Raw genomic sequence first — 15653 nt, forward strand, 5'->3', positions numbered from 1 at the left:
GGTATGGCCTAACCAGTGCTGAGTACAGAGGCAGAATGAATTCCCTGGTCCTGCTGGCCACACCATTCCTGATATAGGCCAGGATGCCAACGGCCTTCTTGGCCACCTGGGCGCACTGCTGGCTCATGTTCAGTTGGCTGTCGGCCAGTAGCCCCAGGTCTCTCTCTGCCTGGCTGCTCTCCAGCCACTTGGTAATATCAGCATTTCTCAGTGGCTATAGAATCTGAGCCAAAATTCCTTGGTGAGCATAAATGTTTGCAAAATTAGACAAAACAAAATCAAAGCCAAAAGTAAATGACTATTCACATCAGGCAAGATGTGAAAGAGACTGCCACTGGAGTATGAAATTTTGAACCACAAGTTGTGATACAAGTTGTGGCAAAACTCCCAACAGCTACCAAAGGTATACATTAAACATGTACTTTTCTGTAAATAACACTGCAATTTCTTTCAGCAGTACAAATAATTACAACAAAAAGTATTTCAGATCAAATATCTTTATATCACAGGATGTTAGGGGTTCAAAGTGACCCAGAGAGATCAAGTCCAACCCTCCTGCCAGAGCAGGACAATCCTATCTAACACACATCACAGAGTAACACATCCTGACAGGCCTTGAAAGGCTCCAGAGAAGGAGACTCCACAACCTCCCTGGGGAGCCTGTTCCAGCGCTCTGTGACCCTTACAGTAAAGAAGTTCCCCCTTGTGTTAAGGCAGAACCTCTTTTGCTGCAACTTACACCCATTGCTTCTTGTCCTATGACAGGGAGCAAGTGAAAAAAGCCTGTCCCCCCACTCCTGGCCAGCCTTCAGATACCTAAATCTCCTACTCCTAAAGACTCACCAAGCCACTGAAGCAATCCCAGAGGGTCAACCTTGCCAAGACAGACATGGCCAAGGGCTGAGAATAGGAAAGAGTTGGGTAAAGAAACAGTAGGAACAGACTAAAAGGGAACATTCAAACTGGGAGGAAAAAACATAAAAGAAAACCAAAGCAGTTAAAATTCACTTGAGTATCTAAAAAGAAACAAGTGGAGATGAGTCCATAATAGAGGACTGAAGAAATGAACAGGAGACAATTGCAGCAGCACAGAAGTCCCTCTGAGAACAGGAAGGAAAGCAGAGCTGCAGGTTGAAAAAACCCAAAACACCAACCTCAGGGAATTTGCCATATCAGTGGCCCAAAAGGAAATAGTCAACATATAGTTAAACCACAGAACTGCTAAAATGTGACTGGGAGGTCAAGAGGTAGATATAAAAGCAGAGACAATCAAAGTACAATACCACCTTTGCAAGAACACATATAAAAGTGTACATAACCACATGGGAAAACTCATGGAAATATGACTGTCAAACCAAATAGGCCTTAAACAAAAGCTGAAATGGGCAACACCCTGTTGTTTTGGCTTCTTAAACTTCAAGAAAGCTGCACCTTTCTAATCATTCTTTGCATGGCTACTCTTTGGGTAACTCAAGTCATAAAGGTATTAATAATTTATAAGCAATGAAGTCAAAATTCATTCTTTCATGTCTAATTCTCTTCTTTTACAGAAAGTACCTAATACACAGTGGAAATGAAAATGGCTGAAGCTGATTTATGCTAGTTAAACATATTCATGTTTTCCATAGCTCACTCTCTCTTTGTATGAAAACTGTTAAGTCTTATTAATATTACTATTTAATAAGATCGGTAAAAATTAAGCTCTGCCATTAAAAAAAAAAACAGAAACACATTTCCTTTTATTTAGAGGTAATTAGGTAATCTTAAAACAGCATACAGAAAGAGAAATTAATTGGAGGGGGGACAGACACAATAGAGAGAAACCAATTGGTACTGCACGAGAAGCAGTAACAAGGCATGTTGTGTTGCTTTATATATTTTAGTTAAACAATGGTATGTAAAGTACAGAACATTTTAAATGTTCAGAATTTTGCAAGCTATTACTTAGCTTTCCTGTGAAGTAAGCCATTCAGACCTCATTCTTCAAATGAGAAAACAGACAGTACGATTTTCCCAGAGATGTTCAGGCCTTGAGCAGAAGCCCTATGAAGAGAGGCTGAGGGAGCTGGGATTGTTTAGCCTGGAGAACAAGAGGCTCAAGGGAGACCTTATTGCTGTCTACAACTACCTGAAGGGTGGTTGTTGCCAGGAGGAGGTTGCTCTCTTCTCTCAGGTGGCCAGCACCAGAACAAGAGGACACAGCCTCAAGCTATGCTGGGGGAAATTTAGTCTTGAGGTGAGGAGAAAGTTCTTCACTGAGAGAGTCATTGGACACTGGAATGGGCTGCCCAGGAAGGTGGTGGAGTCACCATCCCTGGAGCTGTTCAAGGCAGGATTGGACGTGGCATTTGGTACCATGGTCCAGCCTTGAGCTCTGTGGTAACAGGTTGGACTTGATGATCTATGAGGTCTCTTCCAACCTTGGTGATACAGCCAAGGGTGGAATGCAGAAACTCCTCCTACCGAAGCAAGATGCAGTGTAGCATCTGCAATTGTGACAGCACATAGTTCTCATATGGCACATTTGGTTTCTCTAGAATGCCTTTGATATGTGACCAGTGCTGGAGTACATGTTTACTGATCTTACCACGTAGCAAATTAAACATTCAAGTAACTGCTGAGGGCCTGATTCTGGTTTTAAGTATATCACTGAAGTAAGATTCAATGCAAGACTTTGTCCGCAACCACAGCTCACAAAGGAAGACCCAAATGAAACAAATTAGCCACTGCAATCCACATTAAGGAATAAAACCACTGAGGACAACAGAAAAAATGGAAAGAACCAGTTGCAAGTGAAATGCACTTAGGCCAGTAGGATTTCTACAAGTACATGATGGACATGGACAAAAGTGAGTTGAGAAAAATGAGTGGACAAAGAACACATGTATGCCGTTCTGAGTTTAAGGACTAAAATTATTCATTAGTAACTGACCAACCATTTACATACTTGGGTGCAGGGCAGATCAATTCAGATCACACTTAACCACAAGTGCACACACATGCCATTTTTTTTTGTGTGGAAAAAAATGCACATGTACACTTGGAAGTAACACTGTTTTGAATACTTTGGTATTCAAACAGAGTAAGTGACCAGTCTGGACCTGCTCTCTCCATTGCAGCATGTTGCAATACTGCAGCTGAGAGGGTAAGAGCCTCTCCTGCCCTGAATTGTTTTGAGTTACACACTGACTAATTATTCTGACTTTGGTGTGTAATGTTAGCAGTTCTTGAGTGGTTAAAAGTAACTCCTGTGCTAGTTTAAGCCTAGCTAGAATGTTTTGGTGAGAAGGATTAGATGGCAGGCTGTGAAAGAGAAAAAAAACAATGGTGATGTCTAATTCACTCACAGGCTTGCTGAGAGGTATAAGAACAAGAAACCAAACATAGATAAGGTACCTCTTCTGGGGGAACTGGCTGAGCTGCATCTCTCTCTCTAGCCTCTCTGACATATCTCTGACTAATCCACTTTGATGCCTAATCCCCTGGCCAACCCTCCATTCTTCCTTGGGGTTGAGGTAAGGTAGAGGGGTGGGAGAAGGTGGAAGGGCGGTTGGGAGCCCCTCCTGGGGACTCAGGTTTCTGGGAGGGGAGTTGTGTTTCTGTATTACCTTTTACCTTGTATATTTCTGTCTATAACTGTATATACTGTAAATATCTGCTTGTATATTGTGCTAGCTGTAAACATAAAGCTTCATTCATATTTCCAGAGCTGGCTGAGTCTAGGCTGGGATGATTTCTGAAGGGTGGGGAGGCAAACCATCCCAGCTCCTGAAGCTTGAATCAAACTCTGTTTTCTGTGTTGTGGGTTTTTGGTGGTTTTGTTTGTTTGTTTGTTTTGGTTGGGCCTTATTTTTTCCTTTGGGGATGGGGATTAATCACAAGAAAACAGAAAGAAATATCACAGCATTTAAACCTGGCAGAAATATATAAACACAATCAGACACTTAAGTTGCTCCATCAATTGAATATCTACAAGCAACCAACATTAAAAGCTGGTATCAACATGTCTGAGCAGCACTAGACTCCAATATTTCCACTGAACACATGTACTTAGAAATAAAATGTGAGAGGATGATAAGTTATGTGAAACCACTCTGTTAAAAAGCATTTGAAAAGTTGCACATATTATTTCACAACCATACAGAACACCCAGAGGTAGATGAAGACAAAACTAATGACATAAACTCATTAGGTTGTCAGAAAAAGTCTATGATAGTAATGGATCAGAATACAAAGCCATGGGAGTGTCCAAATGATATGAAATACATCAGTGTGCAGAGCATAATCATATGTTTTAAATACTGTCTTGTCAAGCTATATCATTGTTGCAATCTCAGCTTAATGAATAACAACAAAATGAAGCAAAAAAAATCTTGAGAAACACAATGGACATGCCTCATCTCTTCATACTGCATGTCATGTCATGCTTTCCATCTAGCATTTGGCTACTTACCATTACTAACATGCCTTTTTGCTGGATCATTCTCAGTCAAAAGAGGAAATGTCAAGTTTTCCCTGACAGACCTTTACGTATCTGCTGTGATACACCCACCACTTCAAAATTCGTTATTAGTATTAGTATTTTCACCTCTATATCCCAGTTGAATATTAATTACAGTCTTTTTTTCCATTAATAACTTCGTTGCTACAGAATTAGAAGTGCAATTTTCAAAAGTAGTCAAATAGTACAAAATTACCAATCCACTTTCAGCTACACTGCAGGTTTGCAGTGCTGATTTTTAAGAAGGGTTTTGCTTCAGCAGTGCTAACTATCAACCTAGCAGTTCCTGCAAGAAAAGATTCAAATCATAAGCACCAACTGGGTTGGATATAATTTTGAAGATAGCACTTGTTAGCTCCCTAATCTAAAAATCAGATTTTGGAATTCTGATAAGATATTTCACTTTAGGCATGACCATCTCCTTTAAGGCAACCAAGAAAGCGTTTTCTTTACTTAATTCCTTCAGTGCTTGACAGACTGCTCATCTATCACCTGACATCACAGTTCCCAAGAGAAACTACCTTCAAATGAATTGTTGTCTGAGGATTTTTACCGTTCTTGCCATGGCTGTATTTCCTAAGTGTACCTGGTGGAAGTCTATCTGCATTAGAGAAGTTAATTAGTCAACTGAGAGCTGGAATCTCACCAGGCTAATTTTTGCTGTCAGGGATAATGATAGATTTTTCAAGCCTTAAACCAACAATTGGTGCAAAAGATCAACTCACTAATGATTGTCAATTAGTCGCGTGACTGTTGACTTCATTTTTCTGCCTTTGAAAAACATGTCATAGTCATTCAACAACAACCCACACCACCTGTATTTTGCAGCTGTGAAAATACAGATATTCCAAATAAATCCCCAGAGACACCACAGCTAAATGTTTTTGGTAAATAGTAAATGCCTTATTGTTGTAATGTTATTAACTCTGCTCATTTGCCTAGAAAAACAGCGCAGGATTCGTAACAGCAGAATAACCTGAACATTTCTGACACTAGGTTAAATCAGTCACCATAACAGCTTATAGCTATTTTCACGTAAGAATTTAGATACTTCAGTTAGGAAAATCAAGGATACCACTTGGAACAATTGCATATTGGAAGTTATTTCAAATCAACGTAATGACATCAAACTTCAGAGTATGTATGATCACATACATACATTTGTGATTCTAGCAGAAGCAGAGGTTGTGCAGAGGGTTTGTAACAGAGGACAACACTTTCCAGAAAGCCAGAAAATAAAATCAGCTATAAGAAATTTACCTTCATCCCAATTTGATGCAGTCTTTAGTTCAGCAAATGTTTTCCTTCATAGGGAAAAGCACAGTTCAGTGGAGCAGTTCTAAGCATCAGATGACTATATAACCTCAGCAACCACAGCCCAGGAAGCAATGGGAGCTTCTGAAAGTGCATCCTAAGTAAATATAAACTTCCACTCCCACAACAAATTCTCAAAATAGTACATTTCCATTGCACTAATTTGAGGTTGGCCTCAAACCCAGTTGCTTGCTAGAGAAAAAGCATAGCCTTCACTCTTCTCTAACTTCATTTTCACTAACACTCTACCAGCAAAGGCATCAGTAAGTGCTAATAACAGCAATACCTTTAGCCGAGTCCCTGTTACTAGAAATGTAATGAGAATCAGATTGGGCTTTCACTCATCCTCCATGCTTTAGAGATGCAGGTTATTAGCAATACAGACATAGAACTAATAACGGAGTATATGACAGAAATTGCTGAGCACTGAGAATTGTCCTTTTTATGTGCCTGAGCACACCCTACAGATCCAGGTTCGCACAAGGAAGACTACAAATGCTTCTTCACTCCGTATACTTTCTGTCCGTTTTATCATCCTAACAGGCTCTCACCGAAGGGGGTGGGGGGGAAGACAATTCATATTAGCTGAGCAGCCTTTAACAAGTTTCTTAGAATTACATGGGAAGTGCAGGTGTTCCACATGAAAAAGAGTATGTTCTCATCCATCTCCCTCCAGCTCTGAGAGATACAGAGGGTTATGCTGTCTCCTAAATGCCTCCTTCACTGGCTTCCATGGCCACAGCTACTATGCTTTAACCTTTGTTTTCTTGGGAAACAAACAGAAAACCCAAGCATGAAGACACAGCATGAGGTTGACAGATTAATTTTCTAGATCTTACAGCTAGGAATAACAACGTGGTTGTAACAAGGCCAGCCAATCAAAGCATCTGCATGTGCAACGCTTGAAGCTCTGAAGGTTGTTGCTATTATATATTGCAACAATCTTTCCAGAAAATTTTAGAAAGACTACTATGGAGACTCTACAGAGTTCCTGGAAGGTGAATAACAATATATGTAAAGATCCACTGTGTCTTCTCAAACTATCCAGAGAAAACTGCTTCTCTGGAGAAGCTGTTCATTATTTTGGAAACACAGTGAGATTCAGCTCAAATAAGTTCTTTGTGATTTCACTTGGACAATGAAAAGCCACAAAACTTGTCACAGTACAAATGGGAAAACAGAAGCCTTGGAAAGCTAAACAACTTAAGACACCCTGATATCAGTGATATTGAAAGGAACTTGCTTGTAACACTACTTCATTTATGATTAAAGACAAACTAACTGATATCCATAGAAAAGAGTTGTAGGGCTCAGTTTCAGTAAGAAAAGAAGTTTTGTTATTGCTCAAGCATTAGGAATTTATCACAAATTGGAAAAAAAATTACTTATTCCACACAGTAACAAAATGTCATTTGGCAGTTAAAAGAAAAGGGTACTTGTAGCTCATTTAAAAATCTTTAAAATGCAAGATTTATCATGAAACTTCCTCCAAGACACTTAAAGTCACTACCTAAGCAATACCGTGCTCTAAAAAGCCTTGCTTAGGCTATGCTACCAGTCCATGTTCTTTCTAAGAGGCTTCTCTAAAGGCTATTTCACACTGCCCACCCTACATCTAACAGTGCTCTTCCTCAATATGTCTCTCTTCCCCTGCCCTTACACCTTCACCTGTTCTCTTTCAACTAGTGGTCTTCGACAACCTGCTGCTCTCTGTATTTCAAGGCCCTGGCTCCAGGGCATGCAAGTGCTAAATATTTCATTAATAAAAGGTAGAGACTGTCTAATGGAGAGGTAATTAATTACTGTGTGATTATACTCTTCCAAAATTAGTAAACCCAGGCCTGAAGTGACTAAGGAGAGCAGGGAGGAGATGAAGGAGAAGCAGGGATAGCCTGACATCAGCAACAAAGAAGGGTCTGCATGACCAGAGATGAGAAAGACCCTGGAAGGAAGACTGTGTGGCATGTTCATCGCAGATAACCATTCCAGACCACCAGGGTTGGAAAATACTTATGCTAATGAACTCCAAGAAATAATTGTAATAACCCTACTTCCTATTATGAATATGCCTGCTCTTGTGACAAACTGTGGCTTGTGCCAGCATGGGATGTGCAGGACTGATGGAGCAATCCTGCCTGCACCCAGCGCTGCAATAAAACATACCTACTTTGTGCTGTAATAAAACATACCTACTTCATAACTCTGCATGAGCTCTGGGGTTCAATGCAGAAACTCCACCTGAAAAGCTGAGTTCTGGGGACACTGTACGCAATGTATAACTGGATCTAGGCAATCTTAAATAAAATCATAATATTTGTTCTACTTTTCCTACAAGGAATCAGGTCATAGGCATCCATTCAGTTCAGCAACCTAAATATGCTAAATTTAGAATGATATATCATTTTCAAATGATAAACTTCAGAGCCTTTGCACTTGATCAGCAATTTCTGAGCCTCACCAAATTCCAAACTTCTCATGAGAAAGGGTGAGGCTTATTTACTTATTTAATCACAGCAAATGAGTGAATGGTGCAACTTCCTGATTCTGGCAAGTAGAGAACTACCAAAATCCATGACAGTTCTAATAAAAATGTCAAGAACTGATACTGTTCCCTCTTCCAAAAAGCCTTTAAGGACCAATTTTCTAAAGATGTTGGAAAGACGCTGCTCAGTCAAAATGGCAGTGGTCACCGTCTACCAATTCCAAAAGACAAGAGAAAAAATCCCCACCCCACATGTTACATCACGATCCAGCAATTTATCTACTGCATTTCTGGATGAAATGTCACAAGAAATCATGATGGTAAAATAATACAGTGGTGGGAATCTTCTATAAAGTACTGACTTCTACCCACCAACATTTCCATGTTGGTTTGTCTTTTTTCCCCATAAAGCACACTCCCAGGAGCGGAAGCAGAAATTGCACTTCAGTTTATGTCCACATGAAAATAAACCATCTTTATCAGGGAGTTCCATCATAACTGGAACCATAATTAAGTAGCTTTTATCTTGTTGTGTTTTTAAAAGCAGGAAACCAGTTACCTGAGCAATAGACATAACAGTACCAGGGTCATCTTAGCTTCCAGGAAACAGGGCATGCTGCAACTGAGATGCCTTTTTTCTTTCTTTCTTTTTACCCCCCCTTTAAATCTACACGGGAACTAGAGCTAGGCTAGACAGCACATCATATGGGGAGAGAGAGAACTTCACATCACTGGAATTCTGTCTCAATGGGGGCTGAGAACTGGGATGTTCTTAGGTTATTGCTATGCTGAGTGCTAAGATGGCTGTTAAATATTTTATCAGCAAAGACTAAAACCCAAGAATTGCATGGAAACCAAGGGTTGAATGATCTCTGCTTTGAGTCTCGCATTGTGCAGATACACCAGTAGATTTTATTTCGTTTCTTTTTGCCTCCTGCTTCTTCTATTTATGTTTCCCTCAAATACCTCCCCCAAAGCAGCTACTCTGAGGGTTTTCTTTTCCACAGCAGCAGCTGTAGCGCAGTGCACTTTATAAGGGCTGACAGTTAACTGAAGTAAACATAAGGACACAGCAGCATTAGGGATGTCAGTCTGCAAATAGAATTTCGTTGTAATTCCCTGCGTGAGGTCTGGAAGCAGCCGATGGCTGAATTAAGAGCAGTGCTTTTGCAGATTTTATGAGGCTGATGCGTGTGACTATCCTCCCTCCGTCACACTAGAGGCTCGGATGATGGAAGATCATGTGATTATCTGTGCGTGCACAGCAAAACAGCTCTCTCTTTTCAGGTCCTTGCTTTTCCTGTCTCCTGTCAGCTTTTTTTTAGTGACTCCCTAACACCCATCACGCTGATTTTCTTGTAGTGGAAGGGCACAAGAACTAAGGAATGCTCCTTTCTCACCTCCCAGCTCCCTTCCCCCCACACATGACAAAGCCCCGCTTTAATCCTTTTGCTGCTGTAAACAATAACTTCCAGCCATGAATTTATCTGTGCTTTTCCACTCGGTGGTTTGTGCTGTCATCTGCTAATAACAGAGTTTTTACCATCTGCAGCACCGAGCTCTTCCTGTGGCTCCTCCCTGCCATTTCAAAGAATTTGACAAATCACATCTGATCAGTGGATCAAACATGAAATATGTGGGCACCACGTTCTGGCTTAGTCTTTGTTTCAGAGAGTTTAAATGACAGATGAGTTTCTCCTCACACATACCTGCCTGTGCGAAAACAGCCAGAGCTCTGGTTCCCTTTTAAAAGCATTACAGGGAGAGGATGAGGAGCCGAGCTTAGACCAAAACCAGAGTGGTTTGGCTCTTGACAGAGCGATGCCTGATAAAATAAGGAGCAGAGGCTAGACTTTGGCTGGAAAGGGTCCATCTTTGTTTCCTAAGGTGGAGCCATTCCGTTAGAAGTTGATCGGTTGAGGTAAGTAAATGGAGACAAGACAGAGTGCCGTGCTTGCGTCCTGCTGTCATTTATCAGAAGACCCTGGCTGGAAAATGTCTGCAGCCGGGGCCATGTTATATACTTCATCTGAAATCAGAAGGCATTGATTTCTCCTAGCGATACTCTTCTCTCCCCGTTTCCTGCATCTTGCGCGGTGGCAGAGCAGCTGCAGCCCACGGAACTGTGGGAACGGCTTTCACATCTGAGCCCATTAGTCACCAGATGTCACCTTCTGCTGCCAGCGCCTCAAACAGCCCAGCAGACAATGTCCCATGCATGCTGAACATCTGAACGCCGACTCGTTCAATAATGTGGACAGCTCAATGGTTGCAATGACATCCCAGGCACCTGACCCCAAAGCCATGAGCGCAGTGACACCTACAGCCGACACACGAACGCCGGCACACGGCCGCGGCCAGGGCGGGGGGGCTGGGGGGGAAGGGGCAGCGGTGGCTGTTCTCTCTCCTGTTTTCTTCTTTGTTTTAAGGAAACACCTCTTCTGAAGATGCAATTGATTTTATTCACCGGAGGAAATACCGGCTCCTCTGTTGCTCTCTGCAGCTGCTGAATGTATTTTGTTTGCTCTTCTGTGTGATACCATAAGACGCTATTAAAAAGGTGGCGTAGAGCAAACAAAATAATTTGTTTTCTCCTAGAAAGACTGTTAAAAAAAAATCCACCAAACCTACCATATTTTTAACATTTCAGCTCAATTGCAGGGAAAGAAACGATGAAGCATCCACGGCCATTATCCGGTGCTCGTTAGCACGTTGTTTATGGGGCTGCAGAACACCGCGTAGCAGCGGCTGCCGCACAGCCCGCCGCCACCTCCGGCTCCGCAGCAGCCCTTTCTTTTATAGCCTCACCAAGCTCTCCCATCGCTTCACTACGAAGGGCCAGGCAGTTATTAGAATAAGATTGTGAGTGGTATTTAAACAGTAAATAAATTATCCTAGAGAAACATTTATGAAATCCAATACTGCTATTTAAAAAACCAACTTCAGTAATGCTCTGCTGCATCCTTTGGGGGAGCGTTTGCTTGTGTGAACTTCTTACCCTCTGCCAGCAAAAATGACGTGAACATTTCCCCACAGTGCAACAGACTCTAGTGTCACTATACTTGAGTAATTGCTGATTATTTCAAAGGGGACACCAACAAAACAAACCCAAAAATCAAACAAAAAAGGTTTCAAATGAAATTTCAGGCATTTACAATTATGCCCAGTAGACACAGTGTTGTGTTAGCAGCTAACAGTCATACTTAAGATAAAATTTAGAGGAGAGGTGTGACAATTACAGTTCTCAAGTGAATAAAATATTTGGAACATATTCTACCACAACTGAAATATTTTCCAAAATATGGGCAGAATTCCTTAGAATGGAAGCCTTGACACTGAAATAGCCCAATGGATTTTCTGTCAATTTTCAGTACGTTATTTTCCTCTGGTCTCTGGGTTTTTTTACATTTTGGGGTTATGGTAGGGGCACTGTTTTCAATCTCATAAATTTTCATGTTTAGGTACAATAACACTGACAATAAAAGGTTCTTTTGCCACTGAATGCAATGGGCTAGGATTCCACTCTGAGTGTTTTAATAAAACATAGGGAGTTAAGCAAGAAGCTATTCTGCACTAAAGGAGAGCAGAGTACTTTAAAACAACAGACAAAAAGCCATTCTAAGTAATACTTTTTAGTAATGACATTTTGCGAAGATGATGATTCTTGATAATGCCTTTCTTGTATTTTGACTACACATGTATGTATATATACACACCATGCATACATAAAAAAAAGACACTCTACCCATGTATGATGTTCTGCAGTAAGGTCTGAGTAGCAGCTTTTAAAGTTAGGCTTCCGGTGAGCTTACTGCTGCAGGTTAAGATCAGATAGCTGCTGGCACTAGGGCACAAAAGACGAGAGTTCCCTATTCAGATGCTCACACCTTAAAAATGGGACTGTTGTTATTAAAACCTTGTGCTTGAGACTGTTTCCTTGGCCCGAACAATTTCCTTTAGCTTGTATACTTCATAATCAGATCTGTACATAGCAGGGAGTTTTAATTACAGAGCTCCATTTTACCAAGGAAGCTTAACATCTGAACCATCATAAAAATAGTGTACTGCATTTAAGTTTGTACATGACATATACCAACAGGGAGGGGACAGGACTCAGTCTATGCAGTTCAGGAGGTTATCAGTACTTGTTTCCAGTGCATGTTACCCGTATGAGAGCAACGTTGTGGCATCATTTTTGTCTGCTCAACCTTATGTTTTATAAAATGTAAAGGCTCGTTACTATCAGTGTTTACACTTCTAGCATTCAGCTCAAAAGGAGAAATACATATGCACTAGATCAGAAAAATTAGTCCTTTGTAGTCTCCAACAAAACACCTAATGATACTGGAATTTTTCTACCATTTAGTTTAGTATTCTGAAAATCCCCCAAAATTCAACATTTGTTGGTAAAAGCAATCATTAGCACAAGTGTTTATGGGCACAGCTCCTTAAGCAGAACATACCTATAGATGCAGGACATGCAGAAACCCAGCCTATTTAATACTGTGCTGAATTCAAACATGGCATCCAAAGTTTTCAGGAAATACTTTCAAGTCATTAAGAACTTCCATTTGTAAGGCTTGGGAATCTTGAAACGCTCCAAGTAAAAATCCATTATACTTCTATTATCAACACGATCCAGGACTTAATAAACCAGGCATTTCAAATCACAGCATGCTGAAATTTGGCATTTTCATTTTGTGTTTTCACATTACTGAACAGTGAGCAATGTAAGGACGAAAAAGAGAAAAATCAAGCAGAAAGGTCATTTTCAAAATTAAGAATTTGTATTGTGGCTGTTGCTGGTCAAAAGGTGCCCCAAACCACATAAAATTGATTTTGTTTTTAAGCACTAATGATCTAAGGCTAGGGCACTGGCTCTGGATTAATGATTGGTTGGGTGGAGCTGATTCTATTAACCTCAGATGCTCATTAATCCCTAGGACTACCTTCTATTAAGGTCATTAGTGTTATTAAAAGGTAAATATTTATCATACTATTGGGAGTTTGTGCCTTACAGAGTATTTCCAGCAGAAATGCCTCTATTTCAGTTGTCTAGGTGCACTTGTCTGGGTTTCAGTTACAATATATACAACTTGAAAAAACTCACAGCCTAAGTACCACCACATTTTCTTACTTGATTGTGATTCAAGGTCATTTTAGTGTGTGGAGACAAAATGTGCACTTAAGATCAGTGCTATTTTTTTGGTTATACTAACACACAGAGGAAGCAGCCATGGCACAGACTCATTCGAAGCCGTTCTTAGCTGAGAGGTAGCACTCAAATCCCCTTCCAGCTGAGACTGGAGCTCAGTGCACAAGTTTTAGTTCTTTGATGCTTATTTCAAGGAGGCACCAGCCTGTAATGAGCACCTTTCACTCCCACTTCTAAAGAAGTGAGGTGAGCACTCACCTAGTGGGAGCTGCAAGTCCCATTTGAAAAGCAGCAACTAGATGGCAGGCAGAAGATTTGTGATCTGCTCAGCTGTACTGCATGACTGCTCATGTGCCTAGTGTGGCTTCATGCTAATATCAGAAAGGTCTGATGACAGAGGATGAGGGCATCTGCAGCCTCACTGGCTCACACAAGTTCAAAGCCATTCTAAGAGTGAACACATCTTTGTTACTTTGGCAATCCATCTTACCCTAAATACTTAAGCAGCATCCATAACTACACCAAACAGAATGGGCTTTATATCAGATAAAGTAACAGAATCAATATTTAATATAGAACTGTGAACTAGTTTTAATTAGTGACATCATATAAATTAACCTAATGAGGGTCTTGCAGCTTTCTTCTTAGTTCTCATAAACCCAAGTATAACTGAATTATCCATTTGCAATAACGTAGCAGTGCTTTGGATGTAAAGGGACACAGGCTGGCAATGAAATAATTATGTACAACTCTCACTCCCAAGTCCAGTCTGCTCTCCCTGAAGTACACCACAAACCTGTTAACTTTTTCCTATATCTCCTACAAAAGTAATATTACAAAAGGCTGGAGCAAAAGAATGGCAAGCCACCATTACTCCTTTCAATATATAATCTGAGATGAGATATTATTGCATAATCTAAATCATGTATTTTTTACCCACCCCACCTTTTGATCCCTATAATTTGGAGATGCTTCTGAATTTTCTTATTTATGTTCTGGCTACCTCTAAATACACTGACTTCATCCTTACAATTTTTTACTGTAAACTGTTCAGTTCAAGGATAGATTCTTGCTCTATGGCCAGCTCATTTCTGTAACATTGCATCTAGACAGATATGCATGACTGTATGAAAGCATAAAGAAAGTGAGCCTGAAACATATTTCCCTATTCACCAATTCCAGTCTCATGCTATCAGTAGCACCTTATCACGTAATGTCCTTGGTAATTTCTTGCCCCTGATACTCTAATTAAAAGGCTATTCCAAAGTCTGACTCTTTTGATGGCAAGGAACCTTCTTCTAATTTCCAACCTTAAATTTATTCATGACCAGTTTATATCCATTTGTTCCCGTGCCCGTCCTTTAGATTAAGTAGCTCATCTCTTTTCCCTCCCTGTTTTATCTACCTCCACATTTTTGACATATTCATCAAAATAGCACTCAGATCCCACTCAGCTTCCTCTTCTAAGTTAAATGAGCAATTTCTTTTCAGTCTCTTCACATAAAACAGGCTTTTCATTAACCTCACAGCAATCTGTGTACCTGTTTTAGTTTGAGTTCATCATTCTTGAACAGAGGTGAACAAATGTGTACCTCAGTTTTAAGTCTGACCATCATGCTGCACTACTACACTAGCAGTATTTAGTGTCAAGTAGATACACTTCATTTGCCAAAATTCAGTATGGTGTGCTTGTTCCCCTCTCCAGCTACATTCTGAATTGACTCGTCTAACATGCAAGCCTTTCTCTTCCTCTGCCATTTCCAGCTCACCCTCAACAACAGAAAATACAATTTCTATACACAGAAAAGAGAGTTCTATCCAAAATCTCTGTTTTTAGACCTTCAAATATCTCTTTTTAGACCTTCAATGCATTCTCTTAGAAACCAGTGAGAAAAATCATATCAAAAACAAACACAAAAGCATATGCCATGTTAATAGTCAAACTGTTGGTGTGTTAATTGCCTGAGATTCATTATTTCATACATACATGGCATTAAATGAATGCATATATTCATATTTCCAGTATCAGAATGCAAAGAGCCTAAGGCTTAGAAGTTTTTACTTAGCACCTACCATAGGTATTTCAATGTCTCCAACAGAAAGGAGAAAAAATGCAGCAATCTGATCTCTTGGTTCTGTAAATAAAAACATTTTCTCCTGTATTTAACTATCAACTAAGTAATAAAAAGGGCTTTCTGATT

At 40.3% G+C, this 15653-nt stretch overlaps 1 protein-coding gene and 1 long non-coding RNA gene across 5 annotated transcripts in view; both read right to left on the reverse strand.

The window, feature by feature from the left end:
• Positions 1-15653, reverse strand: part of RPS24 (ribosomal protein S24) — a 509972-nt gene that overhangs the window by 366466 nt on the left and 127853 nt on the right. For 2 of the 3 annotated variants that reach the window (XM_064145461.1, XM_064145463.1), the window contains one exon: positions 7255-7265. The exons of the other annotated variant lie outside the window; for it this stretch is intronic. Coding sequence is in view for 1 of the 2 variants with exons in the window: in XM_064145463.1 (XP_064001533.1) it covers positions 7263-7265 (3 nt within the window). In the remaining variant the exon portion in view is untranslated. Of the gene's footprint in view, positions 1-7254; positions 7266-15653 lie in introns of those variants that run through there. 3 annotated transcript variants of the gene reach the window in all.
• The window catches only part of LOC135176378 (uncharacterized), a 32733-nt gene continuing 26090 nt past the window's right edge, over positions 9011-15653 (reverse strand). The window contains exon 3 of one of the 2 annotated variants that reach the window (XR_010302622.1): positions 9011-10826. This is a non-coding gene — a long non-coding RNA (uncharacterized LOC135176378). Of the gene's footprint in view, positions 10827-11332; positions 12142-15653 lie in introns of those variants that run through there. The other variant, XR_010302620.1, reaches the window with a different exon arrangement.

This window comes from Pogoniulus pusillus, chromosome 6, assembly GCF_015220805.1.
Source record: "Pogoniulus pusillus isolate bPogPus1 chromosome 6, bPogPus1.pri, whole genome shotgun sequence".
Lineage (NCBI taxonomy): Eukaryota > Metazoa > Chordata > Aves > Piciformes > Lybiidae > Pogoniulus > Pogoniulus pusillus.